Source organism: Cyrtonyx montezumae, unplaced genomic scaffold (genome assembly GCF_038088225.1).
Source record: "Cyrtonyx montezumae isolate F1298 unplaced genomic scaffold, pur_monq_1.0 scaffold_36, whole genome shotgun sequence".
NCBI classification, from domain to species: domain Eukaryota; kingdom Metazoa; phylum Chordata; class Aves; order Galliformes; family Odontophoridae; genus Cyrtonyx; species Cyrtonyx montezumae.
In genome coordinates, this window is record NW_027072041.1 from 6,110,153 (window position 1) to 6,127,776 (window position 17,624).

At 43.3% G+C, this 17,624-nt stretch overlaps 1 protein-coding gene across 2 annotated transcripts in view; it reads right to left on the minus strand.

The window, feature by feature from the left end:
* LOC136054394 (guanine nucleotide-binding protein G(q) subunit alpha) overlaps positions 1–14,446 on the minus strand; it is a 112,383-nt gene extending 97,937 nt beyond the window's left edge. Inside the window, exons 1-2 of one of the 2 annotated variants that reach the window (XM_065745663.1) lie at positions 14,347–14,444; positions 13,915–14,294 (exon numbers count right to left, since the gene is read on the minus strand). In XM_065745663.1, coding sequence (XP_065601735.1) covers positions 13,915–14,050 — 136 coding nt within the window. In that variant the 5' untranslated portion in view covers positions 14,051–14,294; positions 14,347–14,444. Of the gene's footprint in view, positions 1–13,914 lie in introns of both variants that reach the window. The other variant, XM_065745662.1, reaches the window with a different exon arrangement.
* Between the last annotated feature and the right edge of the window lie 3,178 nt (positions 14,447–17,624).

Here is a 17,624-nt window from a genome sequence, read left to right on the forward strand (position 1 = left end):
AGAAGTACTAATCCCATCAGCCTCAAATTCTCTTCCCAGTGAGATTAAGCTCTCTCCATGAATGTCGGACATTAAGACTGTAGTGAGAGAAGGCATCCCATAAACATCCCAGCTTTCCAAATGCAACTAGGTCCTGGCATAACCATAATGATAACAATAGCTACACAGCTCCTAAGGAGACACCCAATCCCTTTACAGAAGATGCTGTATAACATAACAGAGCTCTACAGTCTGTCCAAAGGCATAATCTGAAGCTGTACACATATTTCACAGCAGTAAAAGCAGCTGCTGCCAAACATTCACCAAGTACTGTCCCTCATACAAAGGAGCTGGCATACAGTCCTACAATGCAATTGAGGTGAATGAGCTAAAAGCTGTACAAAGAAAAAGCCTGCAGGTATCCCCAGTGTGTAGGCAACAGGTATCTGGGACAGATAACTATCTCAGTGTAAGCAGTGCAAGGGGCTTGCTCTGCAACATGATAATGAAGATGAACATTTGCAGAGTCATCACAGAGTAGCCACTGATGACACTTCATTATTTGCCACGAAACAAACTGATGTATATCCTGCAAACTATAAACATCTAAATACCCCATATTTAAAACTCTGACATCAAATCTGAATATTTTCAATTTCATACTAGAAAGACAAACTAGAAGAGAACTGCAAGACAGGTACAGAACACAGACGTTGCAATTTTGTTTTGGGGACAAATCATGGAATCACTATGGAAGATAAAGCTGCAGAATTTAGTAACTGTTCTGAGAAAAAGAGAGAAAATTCAAAAAAAGAGGTCTGAATATCACTACACTGCTGAAAGTGACAAATTAAGAGAGGTACACTTTTTAAGCAGATTTAATGTTGAAATTCAGAACTGAGAGGAAAAAAATAACCAAATATTTGTTACAAGTGTTCTAATACCTAAAGCAATAAACTGCTAATATACAAATGTAGATTAGAAAGGAGAGGTATAATCCAAGCAAATATTTACATGAGTGAAGGTTCAGTGAAGAGCTTTTTTACCTATTTCAGATTTGGCTTGTTGCTCGTTTTCTTTAATGCTAAACAGAAGAACTGACACAAAGTGCCATGGCTGATGGCTAGAAGTTGTGACAAAAAACATGTCCTTAAAACCTTAACTTTAATAGAAAGTGGGTGTGGCATCATCTCCTGTAAGCACTTCACTACAGGTAAAGTTCCCAGGGAAACTGAGAAGTTTAGAAGTTACACTTTCCTAGAAGAGAAAAACACCACACAGAAATACTTATGAAGAAACAGAACTTGTGACATTAACTATAATTAAAAGTAACATTTAGAGCCCACGATCACGACCCACTTCCATTTACTATGTAAGTAAAAGAAATCCCAAACCAGCAGCACTGATATGTGACATGTATGTTTTCTCACAAGAGCTGCTTCTGTGAAAATTGACACAAGTGAAAGCTAGAGATTTAGACATAAAATGCAACCAAAAGTCATTTCAGAGCATTTTATTGAGTAGCCAGACAGCCCAAATTCCACAGAACAAGAAAAAATAATGAAAGCAGTCTTGACAGGGGAGGTGAAAAGAAGAGAAATTTGGAATAGGTAGGCCAAGAACTTAGGAAATTTCAAAAACTTCCAACAGAAATAGTAAACTAAAAACACTCATGTTCCACATGAGACCCCAATTTTTTATATCACGAAGCACTTAAAACAGCATTGTTTAATCACTAAATGATAATACAATACTTAGTATGAACAGAGGTTAATCCATGCATCATTTGCAAATATCTGCTTCTGTTTTACGTGAACAGATCACACTTAAATGAAAGCAGATCCACTACACCACCCACTGAAGACAAATAAGGCAGACTATTTGGTAATGTAAGAACATCAGTACAGAACAGGTCCAGATACACCACACAAGTATCTAGGAAATCATTCTACATTGTAGTTTTTTAAATATAAGGAAAAAAAATGAAGAGAGGATTAAGGAGAGACTGCATATCAGGAAGCTACATGTGGTTACCACAGCTCCAACAGTTTGGTGTACAAAGTCAGTGGTGTGTAGGAATTAGTTATGTGCTAAGTAACTTGGCATCATACAATAACCCAACACAGCAACAGCATGCATTAAATGAATTAGAGTTGTTTAAACAGTAAATACTGTATTACATAGACAAAAGTTCTTTGTCAGCTCTCTTATAATAAGGATCCCAGCAATATTAGATCAGTGTAAGAAAGATTTTAAACTGTGAAAAAGAATAAAATCAACAAAATCCATCTGACATAACAGATGGGGATTGGTAAATTAAGAAAAGGTTATGATGCAGACACATAACTAACTTAACCTGTAAAAGAGGAACAGGGGAAGACTGCAGCTTGAATACGGTTACATGCAACTGAATGAATCAACCCTGAAAAGCAATTACTTTGAAGAGTTGTTATTTTATGGTAGATAATGACCCAAAAGCAACTAGTTTAATGCAATGGCTAAGAAGACTGCTGAATTCTTCAGATGCATCTCAGCAGCAGTATCTGAACTAGCATAAGAAAAATTTTAGTTCTGTATTTGTACTAACAAAAAAAAAGCAACCATACACAAGTGTTCAATTCTTGTTGAACGTCTTTCAGCATTGATGCTGAAGAGCTAAAAAGGAGTCAAAAGAGATTTTAACCACTGAAAAATTAGGAAACACATTCTACAGTTTATAATTCAGATTAAGCATTAACACCCTAGAGCTGTAGCCACACAGACAGACCAAGCTAAGAAAAGGGCTTTTTTTTGTGTGGCTATCTTCTCATGTTTGTTTTGTTTTTTAAACATCTTCCTTTTGTTCTTAATGTTGCTAGTAAGCATAAGGTTCAAGAATATTATGAATTTAGTGGGATTTTTTAGGTTACTCTTTTTTTGTTCTGTTTTATTTCTTTGTTTTGTTTTACCAAATGTCATTCAACATATTCCACAGTAAATAGATAGGTTAACTGTTGCTAACTTTTTGTGGAACAGATTCATCTTCTGGCTCAAAAAATAAAACAAAAAAAAAACCTCCCCCCAAACCAACCAATCCACTAAAGACAAAACCAAGTACAAATGCAAACCTATGAGCTATGAATCCAACATAAAACGTAAAACTACATGTAAAGTACAGGGTAGATTGGTAGGATTGTTTAACGGAAGAAAAACCAGTTATACCAAGTCACTGAAAACAACTGTCTTGCTTATAGCTCTAGTTCTAACCACTCCCCAGAGTTTTGGCTCATTTTGCACATAAAAAAAGCCCTGTAAAGTAACAGGAGGGTATTAATGCATTCCATGTAGTTTGGTATCATGCAAACAAGACAAATAAAACACACAAGCATGAAAGGTGATGACCCATTACCCCGGAAAATACTGTCATTCCTTGGAAATAGAAACAACTGAAGTGAAAAGCAAATGCATTACAAAATACAGCCATGATGTTCCCCCCTCCTCTTCAGGCTATTCAAACATGCATCCTACCAGCTTGATAAGTCACATACACTGCACCACCGTATTTGAGAAAAATTCATTGTTATATCATCATTCATAATATTGGAAAAAGAAATTATTTTCCCTCTTTAAACAAAGAGTTTATGTCTCCTCTTGTTTCACTGGTTTTACACTAATGGGAAAAACCTCCAGACCAAAAAAAAATTTTTGCATGTAAAAATTTAATACTTTACTCTTGACATTATCACATGAAACTGTAGAAACAGAAAATCCACGAATCAAAAGATTCAGCACAGGTATTTTCCCAAGAATATCCAGCTGAACGCTGCAGTAGCAAAACTAACATAGTAAATTTGAAGCAAACCATAACACCAAGTACACCATCATCCAGGGAATGCTTGTGTCAGAAGTTTCTTCAAGAGAAACAACTTAAAAGCACATGTGCTAGACCTTCTGTTAAACGTCAGAGGTTTGCATTTATCAATGGGAGTACAGAGACAATTAAGCTATTAGCAAATTCTGTACAGACTGTTTATCTGGCTTCAGTTCAAAGGCTAGAATCTTCAGGGATTATCCTAGGTTTAGTTCTTAACCTTAGCTAGATTTAATAATTAATAATAGTGCATTACTCTGTTGTACAACTCAACACAGAACAAAACTCAGAATTCATTATTATCTTGTCTTACATATAAGAAGCAAGAATGAAAGGAATTAAACAAATAAACCCCAGGGAAACAGAAGTTACTCAGGACAAAGAACACTTCTAGACTCCAGTGAGCACAGATGGTATTACTAGCCAAAATGAAGACAATCACAAGCTGAGATATCTTTCAGAGAAAAATATTACAGATGCTAGCATCAGAACTACATCAAACATGCCTAACTATAGGTCAATACACATAAACTCACTAATTCCAATGAATCTTAGTCCTATTTTCTAGAAGTACTCTATTATGTATTTTGATTAAAAAAAAATAATTTATTCCTGTAGCTGATTTCATTGAAAGGCAGAATGAGACAAGTGAAGAGCGAAACAGTCATTTAAGTGAAATACATCTTTTCACAGATCAGAGTAAACGTTTATTATCTCTGTTTATTTGTAATTTCAACAGTGATATAAGTAGAGCAAAAGGAAAAAGAACAACTCTAAAAATCTTGGGTTTTTTCCTACATTCTAGTCTCACTAAGAAAAACAGTTATGTTTACATGCAATTTCAGAAAGAAAAAAAATACTCTTCCATCCTGAAATCAGAGGCCAAAGAAGTATAAAATGTTTAATTCCAGTATATTCATTACTACCAAATCATTCTAAATTACAACCTGAGTTTTTGGGGACTGCCAAACATGTCTCCCCATCTTGGAGGATTATTGAAAAATATTTTGCATATCAAAAGCACTTCTGATAGCAGATTGGCACGAAATTCTTTTCGCGTCATGTCCAATGCTTGCTGTTTCCCATATGGGAACTCCACAAAAGTTCACTAAAAAGTGCTGTGTTTGGAGGATATAGGGAATAGCAGTGAGATAAAGGAACTTTGATCTCTCTCAACAATAGGCCAGGTCAGCAGCGCTCAAGAAGTCAGCCTGACAGCTGCATGGTGGCCAGCATTGGGAGATCTCTTCTTCCTTAATGACGGCCAGGTGCCAACAAAAAACAGCAGCCTCAGGACAGGAGAGATCAAAACAAGAGTTCTGTTAACCAGTCTGAAAAAACTATGAAGTGCCTGTGCATTAACAGATCCAGACATGAAAGAAAAAGGAGAAAAAGAAAGTTTAAGCAAAACCATTTAAAGACTCCCATAGAACCATTTGTTTAGCTTATGGTCTTTTTCAACAGCATAACTACAGAGTATCTTAGTTTCCAGGATATCATTGCCCTTTTTACACAGAAAACACAAAAGGCAGAAGTACTAGATGGATCCACGCTATTTTCCTCTCCTAAAAGACTGAGACAAATTGCACCTGCATCAAAAGTGGTGGCTGTGTTCCTGAAACTTTTTTATTTTAAAAACATCTTCAAAAGGTCTTCACTGTCAACCACATGCTGATTTCAATGCCATCTAAACCACATGTTCCAAAACAGGAAACATCAAATCGGCCACATACATGGATGGCAATATAAAAATGTGTTAAAGGTACGTGAACAATTCTGAACAATTTTTAGGATCTAATTTCCATTACTATTATTGCTCTGGTCTTGATAAGACACAAGTAGCAGACTTCACCTTAGTAAATCCAGTACCACAGTAATAGAAAAGCTTGTATCTGAAGTCTCTTGAGCCTGATCATTCCACAAAATAACAAGAAACTACGGCATCTTTTCCTAATTATATAGATTTGAGTTTTCTGTCCATGTAAGTTAACAACTGCCACTGCAGAAACATTCAGTTTGACTTCCCAGATGACTCTGACTTAACCAGAAACACGGGCTAAAACATCCCAAGGCCTTCCTCTAGAAGATCTGCTGACACGAGCAAGATAATTATCATAACATTAACACTAACAGACCTATGAGTTAAAAACTTCTTCAGTGACGAGTTTATAGAATAACAGAAGAAAAGCAAGTTGACATAACTTAGATAAATGTGTTCATCTGGTACAAGGATTTTTGCAAAATATTATCTTGTTACTGTTGAGTTTGGAGCTGGTAGAGGCAGTACACCAGCAGCTACTGAGCAACCAGATCAGATACTGAGACAGACGTGAACAAGACAAGACATGAGTTTTCTGTGCCATAAATTCTAGTACAAAATATTTACTCTAACGGAGAATGACAAAACATACCTAAGACATTTTTATTACAGAATGGATCAGTTTTTTAATCTTTAAGCAAGAAAATGACTTCTCTCAATTTCATGGCTGTACCATAACTAAAAAAGCAAATTCTAAGCTCCTTTTCACTGAAATAATCTGAAATTGCTGGGTATCTACCACGTGCAACCATGCTGAATGCCTACAGAACAGTTAACCTGAAGTTGGCTAAGAGCATCCAGTGGAAAAAAAAAAACCTTCTGATGTACATTTGACAACAATTGCCAATATCAGAGCTATACTTCCAGTTGACTTCACAAGACTGCATTGATTTTTTATATTTAGAAGATTTTAGAATTAAAAAGGTAAGTAAAATGTCTTTCAAATCTTAACCGTTCTTTCCACTATTTTCTTCAAAAACAAATCTTCCTTCAAGGTATTTTCGATGTCTGGAAGTGAATACTGAAGTATTTCAACAAGAACCACCACCCAATTTTCCAAGATATAAACCAACAGGCATACATAATCAATGAGGATAGGACCGGGTGAAATTTAATCCAGCTGCTTGTTCTAAGATTAAATCAGGCCCAGCCTCAGGCAGCAGATGAAGCTCTTTAGGCCTACTCCTAGCCACTTCTCTGATGTGCAGGGCGAGTCAGCCTAACTTACAAACACCATGGTTGTAGCTCAGATGCACAAAGGCAGCAGTGATACATCCTCTGCTATCTTTTTCACCTTCCTCACAGTGAGGTTCAATTTTTCAGAAGATTTCTGATGTCTTGCTGCTTCACTCAAGCTATGTACATAATACGCTTCTCTGCTGGGAACTGCATCTACCCAAGGTCTCTGTGATAAAACGCTAATTCCGGACCCAGCTCTGAACAGCAAGCATAGTGCATAAATTGAGTATTCCATGCAATTTGTCTTCCACAAGCACACAAAAGACAAAATCTTCAGACAATCACTCTTCAGTTCGGTCTCTGTGTCAACATTGCTTACTGGGGAACAACACGCAATCAGAATACTCAAGATTTAATCTTCCATTTTGATCAAAAAACATTTGGGCTCTTCCTGGAACTCCCCCAGTAACTTACAAACTACTAAAACTGTGGTAACTCTTAGATTTGCATTCATGCCAGAGAATGCATCTAGTTTCTTCACAAAGGGTTAGCCATACTTACAGCTGCTTCACGCTTCCAACTCTGATGCCAGAAACACCACATACAGGGCCTGCTAGCGTTTCCTATGCTCAAGACCTTCCTCTGTTTTACACTGCTTTCCTGCTTGCAGTTCGTGTCAGTCAGACATTTTGTAATTAGACCAAATAAGAAGTGAATGCTAAAATGCTTCCATAATTGTATCCGTAAGAGCTGTTCATACATAGCAAAAACAGATTTTTCCTGAGCGTTATACCATTCAGCACAGCAAAAAACAACAAACAAATATATATATATATATATATATATATAAAATAAAATGTTCAGTGTTTACAGTTTTCTGTTTCTGCAAGAAAGCTAATTACCATTAATCACACCTATTGTACCAAGTTATTTCACACCTTCCTGGGATTAATTTTGCAGATTTTCATAGTATTTCTAAAGAAATACTTTCTCTTATGAAACCAGCATTGGCCTTATACACCAACAAAATAATTTTAAGTAGCTAAAAGAAGCAGAATTATTATTTCTTAGCTTTGCAGCATACACCCCAATATCCTTTCTTCAGAGATTCTTCTGTTCAGCACATGCTTTTCCCTCTTGCACTAATTCCAAATTGTTCTTTAATGTGAGACAAAAATTAGTGGTCCCTTGGTTCTGACTTACAAATAAAATTACTCAAAATTAATTGACTGTCGAAACCCTAAGCTAGTCCTGATGTGCTTCAGTGGGTAAATCACTTCTAAAGTAAAGCCAAAACAGCAACAACAACAAAAACTTTTTAAGGACTGCAAACAAATCCCTCTACAATAGGTACAAATAAAAACTTAATTATGTTTTATACATGTATATATACAATAATTATGTATGCCTCTATATAAAAAAATGTATTTATATACAGGCATACACAACTATATATCATAGAATACATCAGGGTGTTTTGCATCCAGGATAACACTAGAAGACAACGAACAGAGATACTTATCAATCTAGTTACAACATGTCAGGATGTGTACATAAAGTATCTGCTCACTTTACTATTGTAAATGTGTACTGTGGTACCTAACTAAACTAATTTCAAAGTGCCCAGTGTGAGTGGTAAGATGGACCAATACATATATAAGGTAGCAAAATAAGGTTACAGATCTAGCTTTTTATTTATTTACTTAACAGAGCATGGAGAATATCCAATCAGAACAAACTACCCAATATCAGCATTTGCTTCCTTTGTGCACAGGAGTGGAATGTGTGTTATCACTTTACTTCTTTACAGAAGCAGGGTATACTGCCTACCTGCATAAGGATTTCAGACTGCAGAAGGGGAAGAAGATGGAGACAAACAACATGGAACTGTAAAGGAAACTCTCAAGTTTTCCAGAAGGCTTGGTCACAGGCACGTCCCTGAAACTGACCACAGCTCATTGCTTGACTGATTCTTATTAACGTTCATCATTCTAGATTAATAGCTCCACAAGTGTCACATGCTGCTTATCAATAGCAAATATGCAAACCTACCTCACAGTTTATTGCCATTCCAGTTTTGCTGCTGAAGATACCAAGATAACAAGATAAGCAGCTGCAAAACAGCATACCAAAAATACAGAGGATGAATACATTCGTCATTTTCTCAAACACAGTTAATATCTTCACCACAGGAAGACATATTTTTACATACTCAAGGTGTACTTGAGCCTCTCTACCATACAGTGCTCTTCTATAGAGAAAAACACTGAAATAGGTACAGCAAAAAGTCTTTGATTACTGCAGAGGTTTAAAAATAGTACCTCAAATTACACTTGTGTGTATTCACCAACTTTTTTTCCCCCATAGCACTCGGAATGAATGCAGCTGGAAAACTGCCATCTGAGATTTATGGTTATCAAGCTCAATAATGGTCAGACAATTCACACCAAGAGCCACACAATCTGTGTCTATTTAATATCACATTTTTATTACGTGACTTGCTCTGGTTGGCTATAGTCATATTTGTACATAGCAGAAATCTGTTTCTGAACAGCTTAGTAACTGCAACAAATATACAGGAAAAAAAAGAAAGAAAAAAGAACATGTCAAATAATGCATGGCCAGACCTCAAACGTTTGGTCAATGTACATAATGTAAAAAGGAAATTAATTTATGTGTGGCTTCACAGAAATCTCATTTTCACACACTTCAAAACTCAACATCTGAGTAGAAATGCACCAACAGAGATTGACTGCAACATGTATTAAGAAACTGCTGCCCTGCCCTACTAAACCACACTGTGCAGCTCAGATGCAGTAAAAATAAGGAAGCTTGCTTGTTTCTCCAGCTGAGGAAAAGATTATATAAGACCAGCGTGCTTCATTGTTGACTTAATGGGCTCACTTCCTCCTAGAGTTATCTAAAGAAATTTCAAGTCCTTGCTAATTCACTGAGTTGCATATGATTCTTTAATTTGGCTGACAAACATAAGAAAGCAAATACATATCCTGCATGCTTACTGGATATTCACTGGGTGCCCAGAAGCTGTTTTCCACATCAGACCAGCTGCCATCCATGCTTATCTTCTACCTGTTACCTTTGCTAACCTGCAGCACACGAATGGACCTTTATGTCAAGCAGCTCTCCGTGCTGCATCTCTGTTATCTCGGACAGAAGGGACAACAACCTCTTAAAACAGTGTTTTGCACCTTAAAACAGTGTTTAGCAAATAGGACAGAAAACAATAAATATCCTGTTAGCCCCTATGGCACTTAATCTGGCCAAGGTTTCCTGACACACAGACACAGCCAGCTAATATGGTACTGCAGAATTATTTTCTTAAGCACTTCAAGCATTTCCCTGCGAAAATAGCACATACTATAAATATATGCAGCACACAGTCAGGGATGTCCAGAACTGAAGGCTAATGGCTACAAGCTATCACTTTGCCCCAAGTGCTGCTTTCTGAGACCAGGCAAAATTTCCACCGATGGCAGTCAAAATGATACACATTAGAACTACAGCACATGGCTCTTAAGTACGTGTAAGTGTGTAAATGCACACCTAAAAGCATGAAGAATGCTCTGCATTTTGTCTGGCATATACCAGTACAATGCACTAAAACACCTCATTTCTTACCAGCTATAAAAGTAATGGAAGTGCTTTTAAAGCTAACAGAAAACAATGGATGGATATTAACAACTTTAAGCTCTGGAGAACAATCATACAGTTTTACAAAGTGTTCAGCAGTAATGAAATCCAGAACTCAGAAAATACATGGGTTTAAAACCAAATTCAGCGGAAGACTGAATCTGTTCCCAAGTACCTTTCTTAAACATTACAGCCAATTTCTGCTAGCAGGTGCATTTGCAAGACTCTTCAGTACATGTTTTAAGTCCTGGCTCTTTATAATTATAACACTAAAAACAAAAACAAAACAAAAGAAAAAAACCCTCACCACTTTCTTCTTGTTCCCACCTATTCCACAAATGAAGCAAAGATGTACAGCAAAGCACCCAGATGTGGTATTTTAATGTTTAATTGCAGAGAAGAGTTACTTTTAAACTAACACTTTGGAATAATCTTTGCATGCAGTAAATGTTTTCCAGAAATAACTTAGTATACTGAACTCTGACCCTACAAAAAGAAAAAAGATATCATTACTAATACATGTGCAAGGTGCACCTGGCACAGTATGTGCATGTCACTCAGTAATAGTAATCTGCACAACCAGGACAGAAAGAAGAAAACTAATTCACTTCATGGGGAAGCACTGCAGTGCCCAGAGTGTGAGGGGAAGGGGAGAGGGCACCCGTGGGGAACAACAGAAAACCCTGAACTTTTCTTCTGATCCAAAAATGCTATCCTCCTCCCTCCACCCCCCCCCCCCCCCCCCCATGCATATCTGATTTCCAAACGTGCAAGTAAAAAATCTAGCACAGATCTGCTTATCTGTGCCTTAAAGCCTTTCAGGATAATAGCTTTAGCACAGGCTTGTTGCAAGTGAAGAAGAACATGCATGGCCAATTAGCGCAGCTCAGTGTAAGCTGTGCTAGCTCTCTCCTTCCAGCCAGGGGATACATCATGGTCTCATTTTCAAAAGCCTTTAACCCACTTAGGCTTCTCAGTCCCACACCACACACAGGGACTCAGACGCTGAACTTTTGGAAAAAATAGAAGAGCTTACTTACGTTCAAACGCAACAACACTAAGCAATGTTAGCACACCAGCCTTTTCAGTTTTGAGGGGGAAAGATCTCTTATTTTTAAATTGTCAAGAATTTTACTGCCCCATTACAGAACTCTAACTAATTTCAGACATTTGTCATGCTACCGGTCTCACTATTTTTTATAAATATATTTTTTCTACTTTTTAAAAGTCTCTCTTTCTCCCATGAACGACCCACACAAACACCACATCCTTACCAACCAAGCACTGCTGATGCCGGGGAAGCGGTGAGAGTGACTAGAAAGAGTCCTGTTGTGCACCTAAAATAAACCACTACTCAGAAAACTTCTCAAAATTTGTTTATAAATTGAAGCTTGAACCTCTACCCAGTGCCACGACTTCAACAGTGGTTCACCACTATCTGCATTTCACAAGATGAGATCATTAAGTGTTAATCCACACAGCTGCAGAGGCACACACACTTCCAGCCCAACACAACAGCGTGACACAGAGAAATACCAAAAATGTGTGCGCAGTAACAATGTCTGTTCTGGTTTTGTTACTCAAAGACAGCCATGCTGCCAGCAGGACATCAACCTCACCCCTCCTGGTCTCTAGCACCTTTCGCTTACATCTCCCCCAGCAAATCAGAACACCTGGCTTACACCATGCCTTCTACAAAGAAAGGCTGAGGGAGCTGGGCTCGTTCAGCCTGGACATCACCGCAGCCTTCCGGTACTTGAAGGGAGCTTATAAACAGGAGGGAGGCCAACTTTTTACACAGGCAGACAGGACAAAGAGGAACAACTAAAAAAGGGGAGATTCAGCTTAGACATGGCAAGGCACTGGCAGAGGCTGCCCAGAGAAGCTTCCCCATCCCTGGAAGCATTCAAGGCTGGGTTGGATGGGGCCCCGGGCAGCCTGAGCTGGTGGTCAGCAGCTCAGAGAGTTGGAACTAGATGGGCTTTAAGGTCCCTTCCAACCTAAGCCTAAGGTTGTACAGTACACCAACACCAGCAGAAAACATTCCTGCAAGCAGCCCGGAAAGGCTATTCAGCACTGCTCAGAATGCTCCTCACCTGCCCTTGGCCAGCAGACAGCCCACGGCATTGGGCAGGTGGGTCCTCTGGACAGTTCATCAAATACATGTTTTGTGGCTTTGAAAGCTTGGGAGTAAACTCTATCTTCACTGCAATAAGAACACGGAAACAAATAAAAAGTTTGGACCTGAGTTAACAGGTCTGGTATACCAGGTGTCTCTGCTGAATTGAGCGTACATCACTGTAATTTATATGTAAGCCTGCATTCGTCCAACTGTATGGATGGTATCTACTCTAGTTTATCTTTATGGTGAATCCACCAGGCAGAAACAGGCCAGAAACAAGACAGAAGGCCGTTACTGTGAGTGCCAGCCACATCCACCTCCACCACCCTCCACATCTGTTGAAGAGCCCAACACCTTCCTCTCCATGTTGGAGGACACGCTGAATCTCACAGAGCAGCAAGCAGCACGTGTACAGGGAAGCACTCAGGTCTTGCCAGGCTTGCCCTGTGTCCTGCTCTCTGCCCTGCATACAGGCCACGAGAGCAGCCCTCCCTCAAAACACAGAGGCACTGCTGCAGGCACATCACAGGCCCTGTGAGCCCCCGAGCAGGGACCGCACAGCCAAAGAGCAGGACGTGGATAAACACATTTTAATCGAAAAGGCTCATTTTAACAGAAGCCAAATTCCTACTAGATAAGTATCGCCGCTGCATACTTGGAGCTGCAAAACAACCACCTCCGTTCTAACGGGAAAGACACAATGCCGAGGGTTTTCTTTCCTGGCGGGTGGGTGGGTTCCAAAAGTACTCCGGGATCCTGTCATCCTCTGCATGCCTCAGGTTGCTCTCAGCTCCCTGCCCGCACGCTGGCCTTCGTGCTTTCCCTTCCGTTCGCAACGCCGCTCTAAAACACAGCCCCTTTTCCCAGTTTACCTCGTTAAACAAAAACCACAACAAATAATAATAAAGAATCACAACAAGCGATCCAGCAGCCGCGGAACGGGGCGGACACGAACGGCCGCTCCCAGCGCCGCGCAGGGCAGCTCTCCCAGAGCCCCCATCACCCCGACGCTCGCCCCTCCCGTCCGACGCTCGTAGCTCCATGTTGGAGGCCGCTTCCCTCCCGCACCGAGCCTACCGCGGCGGCGGCTGCAGCGTGGGGTGGAGGGGATGTGGGGGGGGGGGGGGGCGGACACAGGGCCGGCGGCTTCCCGGCAGGGCCGCGGCCGAGGAGCCGAGAGAGCCCGGGGGAAGCGGGCCGGCCGCGCCGCCGCCCCAGGCCCGAGCGCGGGGAGCCGGGCGCGCTCCCCCGGAGGCAGCCGGGAACGGCCAGCGCCGAGCCGGGCCGGGCCTGCCGGCGCCGAGCCGCACTCACCCAGCAGCAGCAGCTTCAGCTCCCGGCGCGCGTCCCGCTTGTCGCGGCGCAGCTGCCGCTCGATCTCGTCGTTGATCCGCCGGGCTTCCTTGGCTTCCTCGCTCAGGCAGCACGCCATGATGGACTCCAGAGTCATTCTTCCTAACTGGTTCACACACAGCCCCCACCCCCTAAAATCGCACGCGCTCGCTCACTCGCACACACCCGCACCGGCCGGAGCCCGCACCGCGCACCGCAGGGCAGGCGCGGGGACCGCCTCGATGCCGCACGCGGGCGAGGCAAGAGGTAGGACGGCTCGGATCCCCGCCGCTCCCAACTCCTCCTCTCCTCTCAATCATGCACCGAACGGCGCGGACGCCTCCACCGCGTCGGCAGCGGCGCTCCCCGCCCGAGCCCCGAACTCCCCGGCGGCCGCCGCCGCCCGCAGCGCACACCCCGCCCGCCGCCGAGCGCTACCGCCCGCCGAACACCCGCGCGGGCATCGCCCGGCCGCCGCCCTCGCCCCTCGAGCCGGAGCCCCGCGCACGGCAAGAGAGCTTCCTCGCCCGCTTCTCCGGCGGGGACGGCCGCCGCCGTTGAGTTACCGCGGCGCGGCTCGGCCTTGACGGGGAAGACGGGCGAGGAGTGGATGGGCGGGCAGAGAGGAAGAGGAGGCAGTGGGGGCCGGGCTCGCCGGGCTTTTCAATGGCACGGCTCCGCGGGCGTGGTGAGGCACGAATATGGCGGAGCGACGCGCCCGCGCTCCCCCCCGCGCCGCCGCACGCCCCGGCAGAGCGGGGCGCACCGGGCGACCCCCACCCCCTCCCCACCCCCGGCGTTGTTGGAGGAGGGGGAAAGGAGAAAGGGGCGAGCGGAAGGCGGCCAGTCCTGTGGGGACAGCCGGCTCCTCCCGGCGGGGCCTCGCCGCCCTTGTGCTGCGCGCTGACGGACATTTCCACCGCGCTCCTCCAGCAGGGAAACGCAGAAATTGCCGGGAAGGAAAAGAGCGGAGAAGCCGCCCCTCCACTTTCACGGGGAAACGCGAGCGTGGGGATGGATGCCGTGCTGCGGCATAGAAAGCCGCACACCCGCGGCACCGCGCGCTGCCCGTCCCGCACGGGGACGTCCGCAGCAAAACGCCGCTATCGGCCCTTGCCCGCCGCACCCCTTGCCGCTCCGAGCCGGCTGCGGGGCGGCTCTGACGCCTTCCCCCGCCCTCCCCACGCCGTGCCCTTTGCTCTGGGTCCGCGGGTGCGCTCCGAACGTTTCGCGCACGGGCTGACGGTGCAGGCATAGCGCGGGACGCGGAGAGGGATTGAAGCCGAGAGCGCAATCGTCAGCTCCATAATGCAGGCGATTAATTTCGAGAGCACGAAACGTGGTCTTCATTGCTTTAGAAAATGAACGCTTTCCATCCAGCTCCTGATAGGGTTTCGTGTCCGATGTATGAGGGCGGCCAGCACACCTCAGAAAGTTTTTATAATTACATTTCTTTATCCCTGCAAATCAACACGCCTCGGGTATTAATCAGAAATGATACTTCTGTGAAGGCATTGTCGTTACTACAAAGCTTATGTGTATGTAAGCGTAGCAATGTATTTGCCTATCTGGTGTCCTTGGATTAATGCTTTATTATTACATTTAGCAAAGGTTTCTAAAGATTGCATTTTAGACAGCATTTGCATTTTAAAAATAAAACATAAAAATGCTAATAGGAGACCAAGGGGGAAGAAATTCTTTTTAAATTAATTCTAAGCATACGAAGCCCACAGCCTGAGAGCAGGCCTCAGGAGACACTGTGTGTGTGCAGCAGTGCTGAGCCTAGAACACGGTACGCACAGTTCAGGTCAGCAGTGAGCATCATCTGCAGAAGGGATGCACAAGGATTGAGTGAATGGGTCAGTGAGTTTGTGACCTGCGGGTGAACCCTTCATCCATTGGCCTGAGGGCTCTGCAGTCATCAGGCAATACTGCGGGGTCTCTGGGAGATGAAGTCTGTCTCAACTTTCTTGACTCTCTTCTGTGCTCCGTGCTCTGTGTACCTCAAACACAAACCTGTCGTTTAATTCTGTATTTATAATGAGAAAAGACACCCAGGGGGCCGGCCATAAGTGTAATCTGTATGTACCTCTCCCATTGCCATCATTGGATTCTAATCTCTGCTAGATAAATATCTTCAGGTTCATAACAGAGGTGCTTTCTTGCCTGGCTCCAGCACCAGCAGAGAGCCATTGAGAGCTGCTCTGCCCCTGTGTTCTGGGACTTAATGGAAAGCAGAAGAACCCCCATTATGGACAATTACATTACAATAAACCCAAGAGGAGGTTTCTTGCCAGCCATCATCTCCATAATGGTCGACGTTTGTTTCAAAACACAAAACACCCTTTATAAATATTTTATCTTAATAGGAATTACAAGTAAATGACAGATGCCATTATTATCTGTACAGGTAATTACAATCCATAGATACCATCCATACTGCCACCTAATCCTTTGGAGATACTTCCTGATAAGCCTTCCCTGTAACATTAATAATTTCATAGTGCTCTGTGCAAGCCATCTCCAGCACAGGGCTCATAGCAACCCATTGCTTGTGAGGCGTTTTAGTGCTGCTTGCTGACACAGGAAATTAAAAGTCAGAAGCAAGACGGACAAAGGAGTAAAGCACAGCATTAAGCACACAGAGCCCTCAGTACTCTTGCTCAGAAGCCAACAGAAGCTGGGGAAACACCAACCACGGTATCATCTGTCAACCTATCTCTCTTTACACCTCTCTATCTCAGACTTGAATCGCTGCCTACCACAGATGCAAGGATACTGCCTGTCAGTCTGTCCTCTGTGCGAGACATGCTCTCTGTGATGTTCTGACAGAGCCTGCCGCTCCCACAGCAGACCATGTGCAGCAGCATCCCATCCTAAGCAAGAGAGCACTCTGCAGCTGTTTGTTGTTGCCATAGAGCATGTGGATGTTTTCACAGTGCCACGCACAAGTACATCCCAGCCTGGTTTCCGAGTATTTGCCATTAATTCAGAGACCATCAGAGTCTGTGCAGGGCAATCTGCCCTTCCAGGATGCCTCCCTGATCTGCTGCTCTTGTAGGTTTCTTGCTTGCTTGTTTGTTTGATAGAGAAACAAAGAGTTCCTGCTGGCTCTCTACAGGTGACATCCAGCATCTGCGATTACATTCAGCTGAAATAATCAGTGTGTTCCCATGAGCCTTGTTTTGTCAGCTTACCTTCCCAGCGTTTCCCAGCACTTACCCATGTTGGGGTATCAGGTGTCTGCCAAAGTCCTGATGGTCTGACTGGTGACCAGAGCAGGGCTTAAGAAAGCACTTGTTCATTTAATGATGTGAAGTACATTTGTGCCGTTTATTTCCTTTCACTTATGCAGACATCAAGAAATCCCTACTGACATCTTAGCTCGGCACAAGTGCAACAGCTGCGCACCGGCCGCGTGCCGCAGCATCGCACAGCACGCGGTCACGGGGCTCAGCCTTTTTTTTTTTTTTTTTGCGCTCTTTCCTTTGCAGCCTTAAGTATCAGACAGCCCTTTTCCTTTACAGGTCGCGGGCACGCACAGCTGGTTTCGGGCGTTCACGGAGCGGGATCTCCAGCTTCTGCAGCCCCGTCCCACCCCGGCACCACCGCGCCTGCGGCCGCTCCGGACCGGGAGTCCCTGAGGCGCAGCCGCGGCGCCCCCTGCCGGCAGCAAGGCGCACCGCCCGGCC